The sequence below is a fragment of the Panonychus citri genome, unplaced genomic scaffold, assembly GCF_014898815.1.
Source record: "Panonychus citri isolate SS breed McGregor unplaced genomic scaffold, ASM1489881v1 Contig00105, whole genome shotgun sequence".
Taxonomy (NCBI): Eukaryota; Metazoa; Arthropoda; class Arachnida; order Trombidiformes; family Tetranychidae; genus Panonychus; species Panonychus citri.
Genome location: NW_026515510.1, coordinates 176,326 through 192,387, shown reverse-complemented (window position 1 = coordinate 192,387; position 16,062 = coordinate 176,326). Strand labels below are relative to the sequence as shown.

Below are 16,062 nucleotides of genomic sequence, written 5' to 3'. Positions count from 1 at the left end.
ATTTTCAGTACCTGTCTCAAAAACTAATGGTGAAGCTTCTGAAAAATACATCAGAAAGCCAACCCCATTTGTTAAAATAAACTCAAAGTCAGGTGACTACACAAGATTCATTTTAACTGATACCTCGTTCAGGTTCAAAATTGACGAAAAATGGTACAACTCAATCATTGCTTATCTCGCTGCTAACAAGGATCTTAAAAAGATCGAATTCAATGATATTCTCACTGCTTATTTAGCCAAGTTCCGGGCATGTTGGGAGTTGAAACGCCTATTAATTGCTACAGGTAACACTATCCTAATATATTGCGATGCAGAAGATAAAACATTATCTTGTGGATTCGATCAAGATGACACAAATGCTGATATGCCACACAACTGGACAGGTAAAAACCTTCTTGGATACGTTTTGATGCAATTAAGATGTGAACTCAAGGAGGACTGGAAGGTAGAAAATCTGTCTGAGATGGTAACGTCATCAAACGAAAAAAAACCAATGAATAATTTTCATAATATATATAAAGAATAACAAAAAAAAGTTTTGATGTAACAACTTTCATTTATAAAATTATTCAATTAAAATAAAAATGGTTTCAGAAAATAACTCTTATTTTACTTTTATTCACCCTTTCACGTGTATGGTTGCAGGCCCAACATCAAGTGGGAAGACTGTACTTGTTAAGTCTTTAATTGATAATCATAGATTCACATTTTCGAAACTTAAGTCAAATCCTAAGATTGTATGGTGTCATGGGCAAATGCAGGAAAGCTATAGTGAGAGCGACAGTATAATTGAATATCACGAAGGTTTGATTGAAGATCCTAGTAATTATGATTTGATTGTTGTTGATCTTATGAATGAACTAGGAGGAGATAATAGACTTCTAAATTTATTTACTAAAGGTAGTCATCATCTCACATAAGTGTTATATTCATAGTACAAAACATTTTCCACCAGGGTAAACACATGCGCGGAATAAGCTTGAATTGTCAATACTTGGTACTGATGAAAAATCCTAGAGACAAATCACAAATACACTGCTTAGCTAGACAAATATATCCAACCAAGAGCGCAAGACTGATAAAAGCGTATGAAGATGCAACTAAGCAACCATTCAGCTATTTAAAGATTGATCTTACACCAAGAACTCCAGATCATTTGCGAGTTCAGACCAACATAGTTCGAAAGGAAGCCAAACATAACATCATCATTTATGAAATATGATTTCACAAGAATTATCCGACTGTTTACCCATTATTCACCTCTACATGAAGTTGAAAGGGAAAAAGCTACGACAGGACTTTCTAGCAGACCAATTCAAACAGGACTCAAAAATATATAAAGCAATCCATGAGATCGTTATGAATGTTGTACACCAGAATCTACCTCTTCCTGATGACGTTAAACCAAAGTTACGAAGACACAAGCGCGCAATAGTTGATTTCATCCATGACAAAAATAAAAAGAGACATAAAAAACATCTGATACAATCTGGTGGATATCTACACTATCTTATTCCTGCTGCTATACAATTGATAAACACAATAATATCCAATGGAAGTAATAAAGAAAACTTACCAAATGAATGATACTGAGACCTCTCAATTACCAATGAAAGGTTCAGGAATTGTAACAGCTAAAACTTCGAGTGATAAAATAAAATTGATTACTCATATAGCTTTGAAATTTGCATTACGTAATTATTATGACGCCAATAATAGGCTGTTATTCAACGATAAGGTCATTGCTGATAGTGATTTAATTGATCTTTTAGGCTCCCTCACAAACCAGAGTAAACTTCCTAAATACATAAATGAATTTTTATTTTTACTAAAAAAATGTGATGTTGATTATTCGCTGATAAAAAATGATAAAATCAGAAGAAAACTCAAGCATATGGCAATTAGTAAAACTGATTATCCTCCTGATCAAATTTTCGAACCAATTGTGTTAACAGACATACAAAGAAATGGTGATTTCTATGTAAAGAAGTTGGAAGAAAACCTCAAACAAAACCGAGGAAAAACTACAAAAACCCGAACAAAAAGCCAAAGCAAAGCTGAACCTGAAGTTATTACTCCAGCTGATAAACAATATAGGAAAAGAATATACAACCTCAGATCATATGGAAATTGGACAATCCTAAAAGGAAATACTTTCCAACATCTATTACCAACCGAATAATCCAGCAGGTTTTGTCATTAAAACTTTTCAATGCCGCTAAGAAAGAGATTCCTAGTCTAACACATGAGCAGGTTAAGAGATGGTTAAAAGTCAACTTACTTACACTCTACACGCGCAAGCTAGAAGAAAGTTCGTAAGAAACCCTATTATCGTTAGCAAAATAGATGAACAATGGGAGGCTGATCTTGTTGAAATGCAAGAATTTTCACGCCAGAATAATGGAGAAATATATCTTAACAGTAATTGACTGTTTCAGCAAATATGCTTGGGCAGGCACTTTCTAATAAATCAGCAAAGTCCGTTTCGGATGCTTTCAAAGATATTCTATCTACACGAACACCTGCTGCTTTACGAACTGATAAGGGAAAGGAATTTATTAACAAAACATTTCAAGATCTTCTTTCATCAAAAAATATCAGATATTATTCATCGAACAATCCTGATATAAAATGTGCTATAGTTGAACGATTTAATAGAACACTGAAAACTCGAATGTTTCGATATTTCACTTCAAAAGGGACGAGAAAATTTATTGATGTATTACATGAGCTAATGATTGCCTATAATGGAAGTTTGCATAGATCAATTGGCATGGCACCGAAAGATGTAAATGATGAAAACTCGAACTCCATTTTCGAAAAACTTTATGGAAAAAAATCATTACGAGAAATTTATCAGGGAACACCCCTCATACATAAGATTGATGTTGGAGATGAAGAATGAGTATAAGTTAGGACCGTTTGAAAAGGATTCTACCGAATTGGAGTGATCATGTATACAAAATTTCATCGGTGGATAGAACAAATAAAAAAGCAATTTTCACACTAGATGGTTATGATGGAACCAAAATAGAGAATAGAAAATTTTATGAGGAAGAGTTACAGAAAGTCCATGCAGAGGTACATCGTATTGAGAAAATATTGAAAAGACGATTATATAAAGGAAAGCCACAATACTTTGTTAAATGGTTAGGATATTCTGCAACTTACAATTCATGGATAGATGCAAGCGATAACAACAATATCACAATAATGAATGCTGAAATGTTTACGTTTACCATGCAAATTGTAACGCTTTTTGTGTTGTTATTGCCTCACTTCTCAATCTTTCTCTTGGGATGGGAGATCAAAAGTTATGGCTGACTTTGCTTACAATGTCTCTAGGATGTATACTTCAACTCCAAAATTCTCCAAAAATTCCTTGATGAGCCGTAATGCAAGTGAAAGTGATATAAAGCGCTCAATAAATATTTGATCAATTAAATTTTTGTTTTAAAGAAAATGCCTAATTCGTTTTATGTTTCACTTCCTAGTAATGTCTTTACTTATGAAAAAAATAAAATTTCTGATTATATAACATATCTTCCTAAACCATTGAATTTGTCTGATGATTATCATGTGGCTCTAACAGAGTTATCGTACACAAAGTTGGTATAATGTTCAACAAAACTCATTATTCACACTTCATGACACTAGATCAATCATTTTACAAAAACCGGGTATAGCTCCAGGGTGGTATAAGAACATCCATGATTTGATAAAAGCTATTAACGATAAAATTGAGTTTTATTCGAACAAGATAAATACTTACAACCTAAATTAGTTCTAGATGAACACAGTCGAAAGGTGGAAATGAAATTTGGCCGTACTAGTGACGGAGTACCGATGCTAGTTTATTTAGGAAATGAATTAGAGGAAATGCTCGGTTTTTCTAATGAAAACTCAATGAATATGTTGGATGAGAATGTTTCTATCGTGCCATTAATAGGCGATAAATACATAAGATTGCAGAGTAAAAGCCCTGAAAGACTATTTGATATGAAGGGAGGAATTCATTCTTTAATGGTTTATAGTGATATTGTATCACATTCAATCGTTGGAAATACACAAGCTAATTTTTTACGATCTGCCAGGATAGACGATCGTGACGAATTCGGATCTGACATAAATTTAATCTTTCAAAAACCATATTATTTTCCTGTTAATTCAAATTTCATTGATAAATAAGAATTAATATAAAGGATGATAGGAAATCCTATAGAATTTCAATTTGGAAGAGTTTCGTGACTTTACACTTTAGAAAACATGGAAAGCTATTATTTAGAACAAGCAGGTAATGGAACTGCAATTCAATCTTTCTCAGAGTACGTTATCAACGAGGCGGTGGCTTTTCAGTAGACTTTTACTAGTAAGGTTTTACCAATATTACGTTATCTTGGAGACAAAGCCCTGGACACTGAAAGGCTATTTTGAATGATGTCAAAACTTCTGCGACCAATAGAATCATCGATACTGTTCAAGAAGTAGCTCAAGAGGCTATAAAAGAAAAGTGGGAAATGAAGATGGTCAGTCCGGCTCAGGTATAAAAAGGAGAAAGTTGACAAAAGATCTTACATAGCTGATTATAATTTTTAAAATGACCACCAAAGCAAATATTCGAAAGAAGCTGTCCTTTCTGAATTGGATCTTTTACGATACCACCTGTTCAGAAATCTATTGAGAGCTATGAAGTACAATACAGACCAATATCATCTCTCGACTCTACAAAATAATAGAGTTTTCAATTCCTACATCTAAGGATGAGTATATTCTTCTTCATGAAACATATTTTTATGTGAAAATTCAACTTAAATCCGAAAAGCAGACGATTCTGCGTTAACTATTCAAGACTGGGAAACTGTAACACCAGTAAATAATTTACTTCATTCTATGATAAAACAAGTTGAGCTTGAAATTGAGGGAAAGATGTTACCATGTCTAATTCAACATACGCTTACCGAGCCTATATTGAAAACATGCTAGGCTCTCCGCTGATGCTAAAACTCGCACTTGTCGAGTTGTGTGGATGGAGAATGCAATAAGGAGACGATCATTTTCACCCGAGAAGTTTTGCAGCAGTAAAGAAGTTGATCTTTATGGACGGCTACATTTTGATATGACATTTCAAGGCAAGGCTATACTTGGAGGTAAAGATATTAAAGTAAGAATCCTTACACACGATCCTTCATTCTTCATGCAATGTGAGGATAGAGTTGATGTTGCAATGGTGATTAAAGATGCATGTCTATACGTATAAAATGAAGGCTACACCTCAATTAACAAACGCACACTCAAAAGCTCTGGCTATTGCGCCTGCATGTTACCCTATTTCAAGGGTTGATTTACGACAAGCCTCTATCCATGCAAACTCTCTTGATGCGGTTCTAGATAATATTATAACTGGACAACTCCCTCGAAGATTCTTATTAATGGTTAAAATACAGCATTTAATGGTTCTAAGTCTCAAGATCCATTCCACTTTGACCATTTTAATGTTTCACATGCAGCTTGTTACGTTGATGGTGTTCAATTCCGACAAATGCGTATCAACCGACTTCAAAAATCAATTATGTGTACGAGAGTACTGCCTATTTCAAGCAATGAATATGAACTCAACTGATACAACAGTAAATATTACTAGGAAGATTTCATGGAGGAAAACAATTTTCGCCTTTAACTTTGCACCAGACCTGTCACATGGACCTGGTATGACTGGACATATTAACCCTATTAAAAGAGGCTCGTTGAGAGTTCAATTGAGATTTTCTGAACCATTAAGAGAAACAATAACTGTACTTTATTGCGAGTTTGACAATATTATTGAAATAGATTTAGAACGTAATGCTGTAACTGATTTCAAATAAAAGTAATGTTTGATTATGAAATAAAGAAAGCTCTTTGTTCTTACGATAAATTCATAGGATGTTTTGCGCGAGATAAAATACCTTCAATAGTTGAGTATCCATCATTTATTATCGTCAATACTGACAAGTCATCTGCTCCTGGAACGCATTGGGTTGCTATGAGATTTACATCGAATGAATGTGAATATTTTGATTCATTTGGTTTACCTCCATTGCATCAGGAAATGATAAATGCTATCGGGTCGCGTAAAATGTTGTGGAATGGCCGTTGTTTACAACACCCTTCTTCACGAACATGTGGAGAGTTTTGTATAGCATTTGTAAAGTTTCGCTCTCTGAAATTTTCATTCATAAAATTTATCAAGTATTTTTCTGCTGATACAAAATCTAATGATAAAACAGTAAAAAGTATAAGTTCGGATGATTGGAATACAAGTTTTCAGTTGCATAACAAAAATGGATGAGTACACTTGCCCACGGGTTACAAACATGGTGGTCGCCTTCTCTACCTTTTGAGATAGATCTAAAACAGCTGATAAATATTTATCCTCAAACTGATTACCGAACTAAACGATTCAATGGTGCTATCATTAAGACGAAAATAAATTGTTTACTAGTATTCCGAAATGGAAAGATTAATGTCGTCGGAAATAAGAGAATTGAGGATGCTGAAGATGCTGTTGATGAATTGTGTTTAAAATTGCATAAGAAAAAGAATATACAAGAAGAATAGTTAATATCGCTGTTGTGCATTAGGTCATCCAATTGTGTTGAATGATCTAGCAAACAATGGAGACTTTGAATATAACCCTGAAATATACCCAGCTGCTTACTATAATATCGGTAAAGCTAAAATATCGGTTTTTCATACAGGAAAAATAATTTTCACTGGCTTTTCAGATTTTACAGATATTGTGAATTCTTTTGATGAAGTTCATTTGCTAATAAAATGATTTGATATTTTATAAGAAAACAGTTTATTTAATTAATCAATTTCATTCTACATATAGAGAGATACTTGATTTACAAATTGGACAATCGTCAAGCTGTGTCACAATCGATGCAAGAGATAGCGTGATCACATGGTGCGAATACTGTACCGATTTCTTTGTCGAGACATATCTTGCAAGTGTATCTGTCCTTATCATCAGTGGGTTGTGGTAGCTCTGTAGGGAGTAACTGTATCTGTTGGGAGTTGATATCATCTACGAACATCTGTCCTCGCTTCAAATATAGATAACTACATTTAGGGAAGTAATATGCATGGACAGCCCATGCATTATCTCCTCTCTCCCAATTTGAGATTGTTCCATTGCAGTTGAAACATCTGGTGTGATCGTATACTCTAGTGTAAAAGAATCCGGCCTCTGCAAGTTCTTTGGGTGTTATTATCTCATTGATCGGCCAATTTGAGAAAGTTTCAGTCCGACTTTGTAGTGTTCTAAACTGAAGGTTCAGCGGCTTAAAGTATCGTCGTCGATTGATGATTCTGAAAATGATACCAGCCTATTTCTTGTTATACGCCTAGATACTCTAGGAAAACGTCGGTCGTTCTTTCGATTGCTGGAAGATTGTTAGAATTTTCATTTTCTGTTAGGATGTTAGAGATACCAGTGACATTATCATTGTTTTGTGGTCTTGTAGTCATCAACTACATCTTCTCCCTCAATTTGGTTAAATATAATCACTCGATCCTCTGCAGTGTTATTAGAATGTGAAGGATTATTCTGTACTATCCTTGATTCTTCATTTTCATAATTAACCATGACTCTTAGAGGCGTGTTTTCCTGTAGAACAACAGTTGATATAGATCTTGGTATATTACCACAAGGAAGACCTTGGATGAAAGGACAATCTGATGAATGAAGACGATGTTCAATCCAGTGTAAATCTTGCCAGATTGAGGCGTGGTAGAGGTATCCACAGAAAAAACATTTAACCTGTCGCGATATTCCTGTAAAGTAAAACCATCGCGCTAGCTCTGTTCGGTATGAAATCTCCGTGCCCCACGCTGATTGGAAAAAGCTTTCATATCGAGCTTGCTCGGAAGCATAAGTACTTGCATTGTTGCTTGAGTCTGTTATATTCATTTTAGTAGAAAAAAGAAAGAAACTTCAGATGTGACTCTTAAGAATTTTGAAATGAAAGTGAATACTCGTCAATACAAACATTTGCTTTTTATTCGAGTTCGGTCTCCCTATCTCACTCTCTATAGATGTGCGCACTATCAATTGTATTTTTCATTGCGCATGTGTGATTTGGCTTGCAAAGTTGCTTCTGACCCCTACCCCCTAACAACATTAAGCTCCTCCCTTTTTAACGTTTAGACACATCTTACTACTCATAACAATTAATATTAATAAAAAAAAACCCCGATCATTGTTAATTGTATAAAATAATTAAGTTAATAAAGTTAAAAGTTAAATCGTACGATGAAAATGAAAACTTTTCTTGACAACAATTAGTTGATTGTCGCATTGGGATAACAATATTTGAATTTAGGAGATATTGAGACACAAATTAATGAGAAAATTAAAATCTCAGTTAATTGTTCCGTTGAGAGTTGATTAAATTAAGTTAATTCTAGATAAATATTCAAAAGACGGAAACTTGTTAACCAAAGTAAATGAATATAAAGATGATTATTTACCAAAAAAGAGACTTGAGTTCATTTAAATTATAATAATTCAGTGATCAATTCACCGCAATCATCATGTTAATCATCATCATGATTGTGATAATTATCAACCTTGAAGTTAATGTTAATCTAACTGTAAATGATATTCAACCTTTTACCGTTATAATAATGAATAAGGAAACAAATTTACATCTCAATGGGAATTAACTTGAAACAAGTTGAACAAAAAAAGAGCAAAAAATAACGGAAACTCAACTCCCAGAGAAATGATTAACATGATGATGATATTCAGGATTCTCTGTCAGAATGTTGGTTTAACTTAATTTAAAGGTTCCATGATTATGATTAACAAGATGACAACTTTTTCTCTCATCCAATTCTCAATTCTCTGAGTGTATCACCATCATCATCATGATGATTATATTCATCATATTGAACCGGATATTCATTTGTATTCAACTCCCAGTTCAGTATATATTATATGAGTTATTTTCTTTAAGGTGATAAAATAATATTCTTAAAGTTAATTGTTATCATGTTCGTTAATTGAATTGGTCATATTTTTTTTGTGATCAAATCATTTACTCAGGGAATTGATATTTTCAGATTGTATTTGAAATTCAATTTTTATTTCATGAGTAAAATGAAAATGAACAATTTAAAAAGTCATTTTTTTTCATCGCCAATTTTATTGTTGGACAATTTGGTTGACAATTTAATAATCACCAACAATTTACTCAGGTTATTTGTTTCATGATTCCGATTAACATTAACATCATGCTACAGTTTCCTAAGATAAACTGTTCAATTGATTAGATTACATTTTTGTTAATTGTTGTTGATTAACTTACCTCAACGTATTGAAACATTGTTGCCTCGAAAACATCACCAATATAAAATCCTATGAATGTATCACTGATCGTACTCAATACAGCTCGAATCTTAAAATTAAACAATTAATAATTGATCGACAATTAAGTTGATTGATTAAATTATGAAGAAATTTTTGTTTTTGGAAGAAAAAAAATTTGATCAACTTAATTGGAAAACAATTTGTTGATTGTTTCAATCATCTTTTCTTACCTTTAGTTTTGTCATCACTTCAGGTTGAACTTTTTCAATGATCATATGATATTTCCCATAGGATGAGGATGCCTAATAAATTAATCATGATTAAAATGGAAACATAATCAATATGATTAACATTTTAGTTGATCACAATTTTTGATCATCAAATGATCGAGTTGTAAACAATTAACTCAAGTGGGAACCATAGTAAGTGGCTCAAATGTTATTAATCAATTGTTAAGGCGATACAAGAATGATAATTGGATTGTAATCAAATTATCATTAATATTTGATTGCGATTCTTGAAAAAAAAAAAATTAACTCATTAAGATTATGATTGAAGATCATTTTGATTTTCTTGGTCAAAATTTTGTCTCTCATTGATTGTTATAAGTATCAGTTTGTAACGATAATCATCAATTTAGATTCTTGATTAGTTACAAATTGTAACTTACAATCAAATGTTTGCAGTGACAGTTAATTGTCCCATTGTTGATTGATAAAATACTTACCTTGACTGAAATTTTGGATAAGACTAGAATAAGCGCCATTGCGAAAAACAATATTTCAATTCCAAGTCCAGTTACGATAATGTTATTGTATAAATGGTCTTTTGGCATGGCCGTTGCTGAATAAAGCAGGAAATCAGCACCAAAAGAAGCATAAAAATAACCGATTGCAATATAATATTTAATTTGGTCACTCAGTTTAAAGATATAACCTGAGGTGTAATTATGAGAATCGACGATTGACCGAACGCGTTGATTAATATGATCGACTTTGGCCAATGATCGAGTCTTAGTATCAATAATAGCGATCTTATTTGATTGGGCCAACGTCCATTTAGAAGATGATAAAAGTTGATCAATGGTCAAACTAATAGCGTCCAATTGTAGTGAACTATAACAGGTCGTCAGGTAAATATGAGTGATAAGCCATAAAGTCGCGTTGACCACTGGAAACGCTTGAAGAGTAAGTATAGATGACCAAAAGATTTGAAAGAATATTAATCTCTTTGAATATTGTGAACTATTGGGATTTGTTGCAAAAGAATAGAATAAAATTCCTGGAACAAAACAAACGGTCAGTGGACAAGCAATGGTCAAAAATCTTCGAGCCAGGTAAATCTTATTTCGCATCTCATTGGCACCCGAAGGTGTTATCCTTAAAAACGATGAATTGAAACCATTAACTTTTATTTGAGAGAAAATGGTCAACCAAGATGTTTTATCAAACACGTCAGACCAGTAAATCATTGACCGGAAGATGACCAAAAGCCAAGCTCCTAAGGTACAGGTACAATTCATGTAAAAACGGGTTGGAGTGCCAACGAAAACATCACCACAATAAGTGTTAAGAAATTCATTATCGGTGAAACAAAGAATTGTAATTCTAATCATCGAAATATAATTACTGATCTCTATCAATGTACTTATAAGTAAACGATTATCAGGCTTGTGGTCACTTCCTTTCGACTGGTCAATCTCTGGATAACCATGAGTAATAACGTACCAACGTTTAGCTGATTCCTCCATTGCGATTAAATGTTCAACTCCTTTGAATGGATCATCCTGATGGGAGAAAAATTGATTTAATTTAGTTTGAAGTCTTCTAATTGTTACAATTACACTTAATTTCATCTCAAAACATTCAAAGTTAACGATTTACATTCAATTAAATTTAATTCTGATTAATTCTGATTAAGATTCTGGAGTTTTTTTTGGTTACATTGTTTGAAACTTTTCCCTCTCATTGAAAGAAGCTAATTGTTAATTGTTGAGAGTTTCAACTTATCGATTGTGATTAGTTTGGTCATGAATTTTACTAATGCAATTAATTGTTAACTTCTAATTGTTAATTTTTGATTAATTGCTTTAACTTTGTTTTTTTTTCTTTGTTTAAAATTTAAATTGTTAATCAATCATTGATTGTTGTGTAAATTTCATTTATCTTGATTGCTAATCAATACAAACAATTTATTTAGTTTCTTTTTGAGAATTGAATCTTTGTAATTAACAAAGAACCAATTTAATTGTTATCATCAAATTTCAAATGGTTTAATTACTATTTTTTTTTCTCTATGATTAAGGTAATTGTGATCATTATTTTTAACTTGATTCTATTTATCAACATTTAAAGGGTCTGACAATTTAGATTAGACTAAATTGTTAACTTGTTATTTCATAGATCACAATTAAGAACAACAATTAAATTGGTTAATTGCTAAGGGACGAAAAACTAAACTGCAATTAACTTCTTACTCCATCTTATCAGAAATTAACTTTACAATTAAAAACTTAAATTTGAATTTGTCATTAAATTGCGAGAATTTAATCAAAATTTAGTTTAACTTTTTTCCATTGTAGAGTTAATTAGGTCTTAGTCTTTTTCGCAATTAATCTGAAATAGTTAATAATTAGGTAATCATGATAATGAACTTACTGTTTGAGAACTGGAAATAATGGTAACAATTAAAACTTAATTGTGGTTTAAATATGGGAAAAATTTCACAATCGTAACACTAATTGTTGGGATTGATTAAAAAGCCCTTTTTTGATTGTTGATTTTTTGTTTTCTACTGATCAAAACTTTTGATTATTTACGTAAATTATTGTTCACCTTTCCATGATTACCATCATCAGCTACATCATCGTTTTTTTGAATATCATCACGAGTAACATCATATCAATCTGACAATCATTACTGATCATCAAGATGATTATTTTTCTTATTGATATTCACCTTAGAAAATAATCTTTTGACATATTAAAGGTAATATTTTCAACTCACTTTGATTGTTGAACAATTAGCAAATCATCACTCAGATTTCAATGTATATTTACAAAAAAAAACACATACGCATTCTTGAGTTTACGTCAATTCATCTCATGTAATATTTTGGATTAAATAGTAACATAGTTTTTCTTGATAACCTTCTAACTTGATGATTGTCTCTCTCTCTCTCTCTCCATTTTTCTCAATACTTGTAAACATGAAGTATTACACAAGATATTAACCTTTTCTTTAGGTCGATTGTTTCAACTGCATTTTTTTCAACCAAATAATCTCCAACAGAATCAACATTTCCACAAGTCTACCAACACCACCATTGAATATCCATCACCTTTGAAACTCTATAGGAAACAAGTAAAAAAAATACGAAATATGAACAACAAAAAATACGAAAGAAAAGAAAAATCCAATCCACAATTAAGGCCTAAAAAGAACGAGAAAAGCAAATGACAAAAACTGACAGGAAAACGATTCTAATTGTAATGTCTGCTTATTAGGATAATTAAACTTACCAGTTGATTGTTTACCAATTTGTTTAAAAATTTCGGTTTTAAATTACAAACAAAAACGAAACATTTTAGCAAAAATGAAAATGGCGACCAAGGAGACGATAAAATCTACTTGATGATTTTGAGAAACACTTAAGGAAAAGGCTAATCAATGATTAACCTTTAAACTGTTAACACTTTTAATCACAATTAGATTAATTATCTGAACAGATGAGATGGTTAATTTAATCAAAGTTTAATCAAGAAGATAACAATTAATCAGAAAGTTAACATTCACTTGACCAAAAGGAGGAAAAAGAGAGAAGAATAAAAGAGAAAAAGGGGAAGAACAATTAGTAAAAAGGGGAAACAGAAAAAGAAAAGAACAAAAAAGAGAGGGAAATAAGGAGAACAAATTTTTCTCTTTCTTTTTGTTCGCTGATTAGTTATTTGTTTTTCTCCTCTTCAATTGTTATGTTGCAATTAACATGTTCTGCTTTTGATTTGATTCGTTTTAATTGTTAATTGTGAAATGTTGGGCACTAATTTTAATTTACTTCACTTTGTTAACGATCAAAGATTTGTAAGTGAAACAATTAACTTTTTATTTGATTCTTTCTTTTTTTTTGTGTCTCTTGATGATTTTTTGTGTCTCTTTGTTTTTGTTTCTCCATTTTTGTTTATTTGGTGTTACTCTTGGTCATCTCTTTTTTGGTTTCTTTTACAGTCCATCCGAACTGGTCAGGCTTTTTGTTGGCTTTGTCAAGGTAATTGGGCTAATATTAATTGTCACCATTGTTTCCGTTATTATCATCATGAGTGTTGCCTATCGGATGGACGATTAGCTACTGATCGCCTTTTTTACCGTACATCTGATGGTTTACAATTTGTTTCCAAGTGTAATGAGTGTATTCTCATTGATGTTATTCATGACCGATGGGATAAAGGTTCAGAATTTAGAAAAATGACCCCAAGAAATATTCAACGATTAGTTTCATTAATATGGTCAAGAATTTCTTGTGTAAGTGTTTCATTTTCACTTTAAAAGCCAAGTGATTGGTGATTATCTCTAGTGTTTAAATGAACAGTTCACAAAGTTTCACCAATATTAATACATTGATTTTCTTTTTTCCAAACTAGTTTATCACCGCTAACATAGATTTTGCAGTTCGAGGATTATCCAAAACTTGGGTAAATTGTCCAATTAATTTCGATACCATTGATCTTAGGGTTAAAAATGGTACCTATGAATATCCCTATCAAATGTTGACCGATTTGTCTTTAATCAATCACAATCTTCGGTTGGTTCACCAAGATAAATTTTTCATCGATTCACTGGTTAATTTTATGGCCTCCGTTTACTCGCTATTCAATAGATGTGAAGCTTGTCCCTATTGTTTAGAAAGCTCGTTTTCTCAACGACCTAACTGGATAATTGAAACATGTCCATGGGGCCATCCATTGATCTTTGTAAATCTCAAAGGTTAGTAATTAACTTACGGAAAATACAATTAGTAATACAACTCAAAAGTTCGGGTCAACGGTCAGTTAGCTCCTAGTTTTTTACTCTTAAATATCTACAAAGTAAACAGTTATTGTTGTTGATTATTATTCAAGCTAATCAAATGAAAAAAAATCAACAAAACGCAATAACATTGAGTTTATCTTTGATAATGAGAAGTATAAAAGTTACTTGACATTTTGGTGTTGAAATTAACTATGTAAAAAAGTTGCAAGATTAATTAGTATATCGAGTATGCAGTTTTACCCTCTAACCATATTTACTGTAGTGATTAACTAGATGATAGTTGTTTAAGAGCCTAATTAACCAATTAATGTTGATAAATTGTTCAGTCAATTGAAACTTGAAGTAGAAACAAAAGTCAAATTTCAATGATGAACTAAACTTGATTCATGATTAGTTTATCTCTAATCAAACCACAATTACAGAAATAAGTGATTATGTATATTGATATATATCTATAAATTATTGATCATCATGATTATGATAGTGATGGAAATGATAACTGATAAACATTGAGAAAAGTGTTGAAAAATTGTTATCAGTTTTGTGTTTATCCACTGAGGATTTTGTTGTCAGGGGAAGTTGGTGTGTGTCTCATTGAAAAGCTTTTCGATGGTCATCAACTTGTAACATATTCAATATATTTGTCATATCATGCTAATCATATTAACCTGATCATGTTGTCTTATCTGACGAGATCGTTAATCACCTTTTTAACTGTCAAATTTACTTAATCAACAGATCAATCATGGCCTGGTAAATTGCTTCGTTATCACCATCATTCAAATCTTGCTGATGTACTACTATTTGGATCACTTGAATGGTATAGTCTCCAATCCTCTCCTACCTTCCCCTCAACACTTTCGATATAAATACAATTACTATTATCACTTTTGATATTTAAGATTCATCAACATGTTGATTAATCTAATTTAGATTGTAACAAAATTCAACCAACCCATGAGACTTTTGATAGAAGTTATAATTATACAATTATTTCCGTTTTATCTTTATCATGCAATTTTACTCATGATCAATAGGTTTTTATTATTTTTCTTTTTATTATTATTACTATAAATTCATTATTCTCAATGTTATCATTATTATGTTTTCTTTTTTTCTCAGGTATCAAATTGCTGCTAGTGATTGTCGTCACTTCGTAACAACTGATTACTCTCTTCCAATAGCATCAATTTCCCATAGAAAGGCTGTTCTTGATTCACTAAGATATTTAAACAATATTGTTTACTGTTTCCCTACAAAGATTACTCTTAATTCACGATCTGTTTATGCTGAAATCAAAGATTTCGTAGTTATCTCAAGAGATCAATCGACTAACTCATCATCATCATCTACATCTACATCAAATTCGAACAGTTCAATTAATCTTGACAAATGGACAGCAGAAAGGGTTGCAAGTATCACTCACTTTATTCTTAATATGGAAAATCAGATAACAACAACCACCCCATTCGAATTGGATAGATATTCACAAGCGGTTATGGATGCCAGACAATTGCTTTTGGATGATTCTGATGATGAAGAAAATTTCGTTAATGATGTAACCATTGATAGATAATCATCTGAATAATATACTACGCGATATGTATTAGTATATCTGATGATACAATTATACAAGGATTATAACGTGAAAACCTTGACAATTATTTCGTTTTTTTCTTTCTC

General features: G+C 31.8%; 3 protein-coding genes across 9 annotated transcripts; 1 reads left to right on the top strand and 2 right to left on the bottom strand.

Annotated features, from left to right (window-relative positions):
• Positions 1-6,905: 6,905 nt before the first annotated feature.
• LOC128389182 (baculoviral IAP repeat-containing protein 7-B-like) lies at positions 6,906-7,954 on the bottom strand. The gene is made up of 2 exons (XM_053348721.1): positions 7,553-7,954; positions 6,906-7,370 (listed from the first exon to the last, which is right to left on the bottom strand). Exons 1-2 carry the CDS (start codon positions 7,952-7,954, stop codon positions 6,906-6,908), a joined length of 867 nt encoding a protein of 288 aa, XP_053204696.1.
• Positions 7,955-9,109: 1,155 nt separating this feature from the next.
• Positions 9,110-13,146, bottom strand: LOC128389162 (uncharacterized). Of its 7 annotated transcripts, none has more exons than XM_053348700.1 (7): positions 12,876-13,146; positions 12,013-12,704; positions 11,083-11,141; positions 10,083-10,734; positions 9,586-9,657; positions 9,354-9,443; positions 9,110-9,302 (listed from the first exon to the last, which is right to left on the bottom strand). In XM_053348700.1, exons 3-7 carry the CDS (start codon positions 11,103-11,105, stop codon positions 9,240-9,242), a joined length of 900 nt encoding a protein of 299 aa, XP_053204675.1. In that variant the 5' UTR covers positions 11,106-11,141; positions 12,013-12,704; positions 12,876-13,146; the 3' UTR covers positions 9,110-9,239. The 7 variants fall into 7 exon arrangements, with proteins under 7 accessions (XP_053204675.1, XP_053204676.1, XP_053204673.1 ...); XM_053348701.1 differs by having other exon boundaries at positions 12,588-12,704; XM_053348698.1 differs by having other exon boundaries at positions 10,083-11,141; positions 12,013-12,787.
• A 117-nt stretch (positions 13,147-13,263) lies between these two features.
• Positions 13,264-16,040, top strand: LOC128389163 (protein kinase C-binding protein 1-like). The gene is made up of 5 exons (XM_053348702.1): positions 13,264-13,434; positions 13,579-13,872; positions 13,992-14,334; positions 15,118-15,199; positions 15,502-16,040. Exons 1-5 carry the CDS (start codon positions 13,384-13,386, stop codon positions 15,953-15,955), a joined length of 1,224 nt encoding a protein of 407 aa, XP_053204677.1. The 5' UTR covers positions 13,264-13,383; the 3' UTR covers positions 15,956-16,040.
• The last annotated feature ends 22 nt before the right edge of the window (positions 16,041-16,062 follow it).

Excerpts from the sequence above, each read along its gene's own strand:
- LOC128389182 (XM_053348721.1), bottom strand. The coding sequence starts at position 7,954 with ATGAATATAACAGACTCAAGCAACAATGCAAGTACTTATGCTTCCGAG. Across the intron at positions 7,371-7,552 it reads ATAACACTGCAGAGGATCGA|GCTGGTATCATTTTCAGAAT; the intron begins GTGATTATATTT and ends AACAAGAAATAG.
- LOC128389162 (XM_053348698.1), bottom strand. The coding sequence starts at position 11,105 with ATGGAGGAATCAGCTAAACGTTGGTACGTTATTACTCATGGTTATCCA. Across the intron at positions 9,444-9,585 it reads AAGTGATGACAAAACTAAAG|ATTCGAGCTGTATTGAGTAC; the intron begins GTAAGAAAAGAT and ends TTTAATTTTAAG. Across the intron at positions 9,303-9,353 it reads CAATGTTTCAATACGTTGAG|TTTATCTTAGGAAACTGTAG; the intron begins GTAAGTTAATCA and ends TCAATTGAACAG.
- LOC128389163 (XM_053348702.1), top strand. The coding sequence starts at position 13,384 with ATGTTGGGCACTAATTTTAATTTACTTCACTTTGTTAACGATCAAAGA. Across the intron at positions 13,435-13,578 it reads TTGTTAACGATCAAAGATTT|TCCATCCGAACTGGTCAGGC; the intron begins GTAAGTGAAACA and ends TTTCTTTTACAG. Across the intron at positions 13,873-13,991 it reads TATGGTCAAGAATTTCTTGT|TTTATCACCGCTAACATAGA; the intron begins GTAAGTGTTTCA and ends TTTCCAAACTAG.